Here is an 8,967-nt window from a genome sequence, read left to right as displayed (position 1 = left end):
TTGAGGAGAACAGACAAACCCCCCGTTCGAGTTCAAATGAATAAAGCAAGCGGAGCGCACAACAAAGGGAGACAGGCTGAATCAGAGCCGTCAGTAATTATACAGGATGGTTGACACAAATGTAAAGATAGGACAACTAGAGTGCCCCCATGTGTATGGTGAAAAAACTGCATCTCTACTTGCTGTGGGAGTAGTGAGACGCTGCATACATTCTAGGCCAATTTATTAGGTACACATTACTACTGGTGGGTCAGACCCCCTTTTGCTTTTGGAACTGGCTTACTTCTTTGTGACGGAGATTCAACAAGGTGATGGATGTGGTCAGCAATGGTACTCTGTGATGTTTAAAAGATGCTCAGATGGTACTAAGGGACCCAGAGTGTGCTAAGATCTCCTTCATCACCCTCAACCGCTGATACAAAGCAGGATGGATCCATGCTCTCATGTAATTTATGTTAAATTCTGATCCTACCATCTGAATGAAAGACTCACTGGACCAGCAACAGTTTTCCAGTCTCCTGTTGTCCATCTATCCAAACTATAGCCTCTGTTTCCTGTTCTTAGTTGACAGCAGTGGTACCTGTTGCGGTCTTTTGCTGCTGTAGTCCATCTGCTCTTCTGCATATCTTCATTGTAGCCAGTGGTCACTGGGATTAATGTTGCCTTTCTATCAGCTCGAAGCAGTCTGGTCATTCTCCTCTGACATCTGACATCAGCAAGTCATTTTCACAGAAAGAACTACTCCACACTGGCTATTTTCTCATTTTCTATAAACCCTAGAGATGGTTAAGTAGGAAAATCTCAGTAAATTAACAGTTCCCGAAGCATTCACACCAGCCTAGCATCACCTTTTAAGTCTATGTTAACGAGCAGCTGAATAGGTGTGCTTAATAAAACGGCGAGCTGGTGAGCTAGTCAGTATTGCATTATTGATGAACTACCCATTAGTACCTATTAATATCTTAACAATAACATAGGGCACATTGAATTTCTTTCCCGTTGATGCCTTTTATTCAGTCATCTATCCTCTGGGTTAATGCTGCTGTCAAACAGCACCTTTGTATTTACATGGTGATATATTAGATTTATAACTTTGGATTTAGATTTTATTATGTTTTGTTTTATGATATTTTAGTGATTATGGTTATATTCTAACACGGAGTGGAAAAATGTCTTTATTTTATTAAGTTATTTATGTAAAAATTAGACAGAGAACTTCTCTATTGCACCACTGCATTTTCCTTTTCAAATATAAACTTCAATTTAAAAAGACTTTTCATGTTTTAATGGATACCATTTCTCAAAGAGTTTTACTGCAGAAATGAATAGTCCACAGTTCCACTGGCTCAGGATGAAATGTACCTGTTTTCCTAAAGGATGGTACCAATCTAACTCTTCGTCCCATTGCTTCAGTTTGCATGTTTTCCTCCATCTGTTCTAGTATCTGTATCTCTGTTTTGAAAAAAGATTTGTTTTGTTAAATATAATTGCAATTTTTGTGTGGTCCATACTTATAACATATGAATATTCCAATTTAAAATCCTTGTTTTCACCTTCGGGGCTCTGTATGGTAATCACCTGCCTGCTTCACAGGGTTAGGGTCTTGCAGCCTGTGCTTGTTATCATCTCAAAATCCAGACTAAAAGCTAAAGTAATGAAGTCTTCGCAGCTCTAAGGACTCGTGAATGTGAAAACTTGTCTTGTTAAACCAGCATTTTTGTAGCTTTTTACTTTGTTTCTGTCTTATTTCAGTTGTTTTTCTTTTTTCCTTTTGATGTCCTGGTGTTTTTTTTTCTGACATACAGCATTTTGTGATTTATGTCTTGGAAAATGCTCAATGAATATAATTTACTTACTTCCTTAGTTACATGTAAATACTGCAATGTAATACGTCAGCCTTTTTTTTAACTGTTTCCTTGCTTCGCTCCTTCCTTCTTTGATATGTTTTCTTTGCAGCATGTAAGGAGTTTTAAAACATCTCACATTTTGCTTTTTGACTTAATTAATAAAATACAATTTCAACAAAGGAATTGTTCTTTGTAACTTCTCCACAGCGTTATTTCTGGCCGCATTTTGGACCTTTTTTTTTTTTTATCCTTTCTGTGTCTGGTAATTATTTATCAGTAACTAAATCACTGTAGCTCACGGCAATTGAAATGGCTTTTCAGCACAAGTGGCCAACTTTTTAAAAAATCTCATCAACACAAGAGGGTGTTTTTTTAGCATATTGTAACAAATGCGTTCTCTTTTACTAAAAGAGCCTTTTTAGGCTTGCGTTGAGCCCTTTTATTCTTGGATTCTCTTAACTTTTCAGAACTAGAAAAAACATCCTGGATGCAGTGAATGCGCAATGAGAGCACACCTCAGTATAGTCCACACGTCTTTCAGGCCATGGGCTCTTTTGAAAAACAAATTCCTCAACCTGGTGTGTCTACACACATGCAAATAAGGGCAGCCTGGGTGTTTTCCATCACCTGTGTGATCACCTTGTCATTTACATTCTTGGTTTGTTTCGGCCCATCACATTTGAGCCAGTGGTCAACAAGGTCAGCAGGCTAAAGCATTCTAGAAATACTTATGATGACATCTATATGTATGACTTGTATGCAAGCAACAAAGTCAAATGAGAAGAGGACTCCTCCATATATAGCTCCTGGTCCGTCATGCTGTTCTTTGATGCATTAGAAAGTGAGAATGACCGCCCTGGGGTTGATGGGTTTGAACACACAGCAAAATACATTCATACAGCTGCCAAATGCTATTATTTACATTAAGTGAGATGCATCATGGAAATGTAAAATATGAAAAACATTCTCCCTCAAACAACAAAGTAGATATTAAATGAAAAGCTTAAACATTCTATTTGTGAAAGACGAAAAGTATGTAATGGACCTAATGTGAAAACAAACCTCTTGGGGTAGTTTATCACACTGTTAATGTGTGAGGGTGAAAAACTAATTAGAATTGTTTGCCCCCGATTTGTTAATTGGTTGTTTTTTAAGACTTCTCCAAGTTTTAGAGCTAGAAACGTCAATGCAAACTTGCACACACGGTTGACCAAATTAGCTACATCCCCCCAAAAATGTGTCTAAAATACGACACTGTTTGCAGTGTGTAAGTCAATATTTTGTATAGCCGTCTTTATTCTTCAACACAGCCTCTTCTTTGGATGTTGGCAGGATGTGGGGCTCGTGTTCCAGATGAGATAGAAGACAACGTTCTTTTAAACCGTGTTAAAAGTCATTGTGGTTTTGATTTGACGTATGTATATATTCTGTCGGTGACGTATGAAGGGGCGTCATTAATTCAAACCCTGATGCTATAAAAATCTGTGTATGCTTTGATTAAGTCGAAGATTAATTCCTGTCTGCGTACAGAGTGGTCTTCCCACGCGTGTATTCATTAAAATCAATTGTTTGACCAAGATCTTCTGGACCAATGGTTGTTTGTACTCTCCTTCCTCAATATTTGAACCTTAACACTGTCTTTTGTATTCTTTCCTGTTAATGTGATCCCACATTGCTTCAATAATATTGAGGTTCGGGCTCTGGGGAGGCCAATCCATGACTGTTAGTGTTCCACTGTTTTTCTATCCTGTTATGCTTTTTCTGCATATACTGTGTTTGTCATGTCATTGTCATGCTGACAAATGAAGCTTTTCAATCAGTTGCTTTCCAGATGCTATTTTTGTGTTAAAAATTTCAATTTTGACAAGCTCTCCAGCACTCCTGGCTAAAATGCAGCCCTAAACCATGAGACAACCTCTGCCACATTTTACAGATGGCTGTAGACATCCCCAAGAGTTGGGAGTTCGCCTTGTAATCAGAAGGTTGCCAGTTCGAGCCCCAGCTCGGACAGTCTCGGTCGTTGTGTCCTTGAGCAAGACACTTTACCCGTTGCCTACTGGTGGTGGTCAGAGGGCCCGGCGGCGCCAGTGTCCAGCAGCCTCGCCTCTGTCAGTGCGCCCCAGGGTGGCTGTGGCTACAATGTAGCTTGCTGTCACCTGTGTGTGAATGTGTGTGTGAGTGGGTGGATGACTGGATGTGTAAAGCGCTTTGGGGTCTTTAGGGACTAGTAAAGCGCTATACAAATACAGGCCATTTACCACCATTGTACCTCTCTCCTGACCTCCTCTGTCACCAATGATGACAGTTTAACCAAAATTTTCAGTTTTGGATTTACCACTAAATTTTCAGTGCAGGTCTTGTGTGATCGTTAAAAATGGCTTCTTGACAGCCACCCTTACACTTAGACCTTTCTGATGAGGTTTCAGTGAACAGCAAATGAATCAACTGAAAGGCCAGATGACTCTCTTGGGTCCTTTGTCAGGTCTTTATTGGATTGTTTTCCTATTTCTTAAGGACACAGCTCTCAGATACTTTTCATCTGCCACCTCTTCTTTTGTCCTCTACTTGTCCATTTTCCTCAGATTTTTAAGTAAACACTGCACACCATGCTCAGATAGGCCACTTTTTGGTTAATAGCTCTTTGGGAATCATTTTTTTATTGCAAAAATACTATTTTATTGCTGTAAACTGTGTTATCTTTGGCATTTTTTCACAGAAAGTAATGAAAACAAACTGTGTATTTTGGCTCTTTGCTAAATATGATAAGTTATGTTATGTAATATGTTAAGTACCTCTTTCATGGTTGAATGATTCATAAGTCAGTGTTATGTACTGTAAAAAAAAAACAAAAAACAAACAAACAATGAAAAAAATCCTCTGAAAATTATCAGGTAAAAGGAGTGAATTGAAATATCCAAAGAAAAATTTAAAAGGCCCATCATAAAGCCTGGAGATGTATTTCTCGGACTGCATTGGGAAAATCACGCGGGACTCTGGCTTCTTGGAAGCATAATATGAAGAAATGAGGGGTAGCTCAAGACTTTTGCACAACACAATATAGTAATGGTTACACAGCATCTGCCCAACACCAGCATGTTAGCGTTCCCACTGTTGGCATTCCAGGCTAGCATTAGCATTTAGATTGAGACTTTAATTTTCTGTCAGCACAGATTGGCTCTTGCGGTAGACTAATCTAAGAACATAAAACATTTCTATCACAACACTTGAAGGCATACCAATAAATCAGAGCTGACTTGTGCTATTGTCACATAACACTGCTAATATGCAAATGGAAGGATGACGAGGCTTCTCCTTAACAGCAGATTTGTTTATGGATATTTGCATATGGCCAGGATCTTCCAGAGCTTCCTGATCACCGATCATTAGTTTAGTTAAATCATATTCTAAATCTCGCATGTTGTGCTTTGCCACAGCAGGCCCTGTATCCTATATTCTTAATTAGGCTCATTTTTGTTTTTTTGGTTTTTTTTGTAAAGAAAAGAAAAGAAAAGAAAAACAACTTGATTGCAGTTCTTACTAAGCAGCAAATAAATGACTGTAAGAAATTCATGTGCTGGAATTATTTATTTATTCAGCCTTGGTGTGATGCAAGTATCTCCCATGTCTAGGTTAATGTTGGTCAACAGTTAGTAGAATTGAAATCACAGTCAAGCTCTCTCTTCCTCAAGGTACCGCAGACATGGACGGATGCCCTGTCTCTCCCAACAATAACACTTTGCATACAGATTTCCATATATTCCACTCGTGCTGGGCGTGGGTCATTTAGATTTGTTCACTCACTCGACTCTCTCATTTCCAAACAATCACAACCCCATCTTCAGTCTGGCAGGATCTTATCTCTGTCTCCCTTTGTAGAGGACGAGGAGATGGCGATAAAGTGAGTTACTGCATATTTGATTATTCGGCCTTTACCATTTTCAGCAGGAAACAACTTACAGCAGCCATGTGGAAAATGCCAAAAGGCTTTCCATTCACTGCAAGTCTAACTTTGGACTGTGTCTATTTCTGAAGGGGTCTTGTATTGATAGGAGGTTGCTCTCAGGTGCTTGATGCATTTAACAAATCTTTGAGATGTCTTAAAAAGACCCTTTGCAGGTACGGTTTGCAGGCGGGGTGTTGTAATGTGGGGGGTCACAGACATTTGGGCTAGTGATAGATCTTAATGCTCTTTTCAAGGGTAGATTCTGTTGCTTTCCCACGGATCCACTTGGGGATGTTGAGACTTGGAGTGAGTCTGTGGACAAAGTCCTCAGCTGTAAAGGTGAGAGTCTCTTCTGATTCTGTATGATATATATTTGCTTGCATGTGCATGGTTTCCACTCGCTTACTCTGGTCTGTGACTTTTAGCCGGGCAGATAGCTTTCCGGGAGTTCCTGAAGTCAGAGTACAGCGAGGAGAATATACTGTTTTGGCTCGACTGCGAGGAGTACAAAAAGATTAAGACAGTCCCAGAGATGATCTCCTCCGCCAACCGGATCTACTCTGAGTTTGTCCAAACAGAAGCACCAAGACAGGTAAATAATCTGAGCATATAAAACAGGATTTTGCTGGAATTAAATTTTCATATTAATTTTTAGCAGTTAGTAGATCTATAGTCGCATAGCATCTGCAATAAAACTGTGCATTTCATGGTGGTAAAATTGCAGAAATGTAAGCAGATTTCTGTGCAGACAGACAGCAGGTGATGATGGAAGGAACAGCTGTAATGTAGTTTTTGTATGACATTGCTTGATTCCAGATCAACATAGACTGCAGTACAAGAGAAAGCATTACAAATAACATCTCCAAGCCGACCCTGACTTCGTTTGATACAGCTCAGAAGCACATTTACAGTCTGTTGGCCAGGGATTGCTACCCGCGGTTCCTAAAATCTGACATCTATCAGGGACTCCTGAGGAGAAACGATTCAAGGTGACTGTATTAAAAATGACGGCCTCTCAGGCCGAGGCTCATGATGTCTTCAGCTCAATTCTGATCTGCTGTAGCACTCTTTGATTTCAGCGTGGATAACAGGTTTATCCTATACAATCCAGATCCTTAGTCTAGTGGAGGTGGGGGGTTTTCTTAGTCTGTGTGATTTAGTAGCTTAAGTTGAATTTACAGCTTGTATTATACTTTATCCCTTAATTAAGTAAAAAAAAAAGTGCCTATAAGTCTTTTCTTTTGTTTTCTCCCCTCCCACATACAGTTAATAATGAAGATAATTCCTTTATTGTAAAGTATTATCAACGCTTTATATAACACTTCGTGCAAATATAAACTGTCTTACGCTCTGAGAACTTCCACTTTCTTATGCGAATAAATATTGTTACATTTCTGCCTCAGTTTTGTGTTCTATGGAACGTTTTCTTGTCTGCTTTGCATGCACTTCTTGAAATATCAAAAAACAAAACCTGACATCCGGGTGTGGTCTTTTTGTATGCAATGCAAATCACCTGGGTTACTGTAATGTGGTCATTTGTCACACAAACAGCAGATGGCAACAGAGTTCTTTACATCCTTCATTAAACAAGAAGCACAGCCTGGGGACAATGAAATACTTGAGACTTCCACTAAAGTTTGTGTGTCATCTGCTCGGCAGTTTTAAGAAGTTAGAGCGTTTACGTGAAGAGGAACTGCATGAATCAGGAGTCTGAATCTACATTTGCCTCATCAGACGCGGGCTTGTGGGTGTGCACTTTCAGTCACAACTAAGTTAGTTTCATGTTATCCCTAAAAAGTATTTTATATCCCTTCAAAATGTTGTGAGGCAGTACAGTTTTTAGAAAGTATGACACAGTTCTCCTCTGCGTTTGTTTATTTCTGGCAGGGACAGGGTGAACTTTACTAGCTCATATAATAGTCTATGCAAAAATAATGCAAATGGAAGAGAGCACACTAAAAAACAGGCTCTCTATTACTTTGTATTTAGACATAATGTTCAGGTCCACAAAAACAAGATAAAAAAGAGAAAATGTTCATATGAAGGTAATATGAATCAACATAATGAATGTCAAGTACAAAATACCACTTTTTCACTGATGTCCCTTTTTTTGTTTGGAAAGTGGATGTGGGCGCAGCATGGTTTCTCCGTGTGACTACTCAGTGGTGGATGGACATTTTTTTTTCAGTTTCTGTTGGTGGTACTGAGTGTGAGGGCTGGCGGGGGGATTTATTTTAAGAGCTGTTTCAGATGTTTGAAAGACAGCGTTCTGTTTTGTGCAGACATATTGCCGCAACTTCCTCTTCTTTGAGACAACGCTGGTGGCTCTCACCTCTTTGTGGGAGGAAGACTAAGTTCACTGCGTTTGAAAAACAGGGTGTTTGCTCTACACACGCATTCATGAAGAAATGTGTAGCCGAGCAAAAACTGCAGGATACTGAGCGCAGGAAGTGATAAAGACAAAAACGAAAGGTTCTGAAGAAGGTTTGGGTTCTCACAGTCACAACATTTGGAGGAAATTCACGGATGGGTGTTGCGACCGGTAAAGAAAATGAGATAACAATAACAGTAATGTCACCACAGGCACATCTGCATTTTGACAGAAAGTGTTTCCTGTCACTCACAAGAAAAGTACAGACAAAGCACTGTATACCTCAGGAGAAACTGATTACATTTACCGCTACACATGAATGAGGTTATGTACAGCTCCTTTTTTTTTTCACAGACAAGACTGTTGTTAGTTGCTCTTTTCCCCTCCATGCATTCTTAACATGTTCTTAACATTTGTTAACTCTTCAGCAGCCAGCGGCTTTCAGTTGATTTCACAACAGAGGGAATCTTGTGAAATCGTGCGAACATCTAATGTCAGCCTAATGTCATTATGGCTGCCATAAAGACATTAGGATTCATTCTTTTAGCTGAGAGCGTAGATTTACTGAAACTTTACAGGAAAACATTACAAGTGAGTGAGGTGAAAGAGTAGTATGACGCTGAAATCAAAAGCAGATGATGAAAACAAATGAAAAGTTATCGTTAAAAATCTCCAATAGCAGACTACCAGGTACAGTAAAGCAGCTGAGAGAGGCTTTTTGCTATAAGCCAGGCTGCTACATCAGTACTAAACTAAAATACTTCAGCAACTGCTGGGTGATTTTTTATTTTATTCATTTGTTGATG

General features: G+C 39.3%; 1 protein-coding gene across 1 annotated transcript; it reads left to right on the top strand.

The window, feature by feature from the left end:
- Positions 1 to 5,680: 5,680 nt before the first annotated feature.
- rgs1 (regulator of G protein signaling 1) lies at positions 5,681 to 7,182 on the top strand. The gene is made up of 4 exons (XM_076876824.1): positions 5,681 to 5,745; positions 6,050 to 6,129; positions 6,216 to 6,382; positions 6,607 to 7,182. Exons 1-4 carry the CDS (start codon positions 5,735 to 5,737, stop codon positions 6,781 to 6,783), a joined length of 435 nt encoding a protein of 144 aa, XP_076732939.1. The 5' UTR covers positions 5,681 to 5,734; the 3' UTR covers positions 6,784 to 7,182.
- The last annotated feature ends 1,785 nt before the right edge of the window (positions 7,183 to 8,967 follow it).

The sequence above is a fragment of the Maylandia zebra genome, linkage group LG18, assembly GCF_041146795.1.
Source record: "Maylandia zebra isolate NMK-2024a linkage group LG18, Mzebra_GT3a, whole genome shotgun sequence".
Classification (NCBI taxonomy): Eukaryota; Metazoa; Chordata; class Actinopteri; order Cichliformes; family Cichlidae; genus Maylandia; species Maylandia zebra.
Note: the sequence above shows the minus strand (reverse complement) of the source record. Positions and strands in the feature narration are given on the sequence as shown.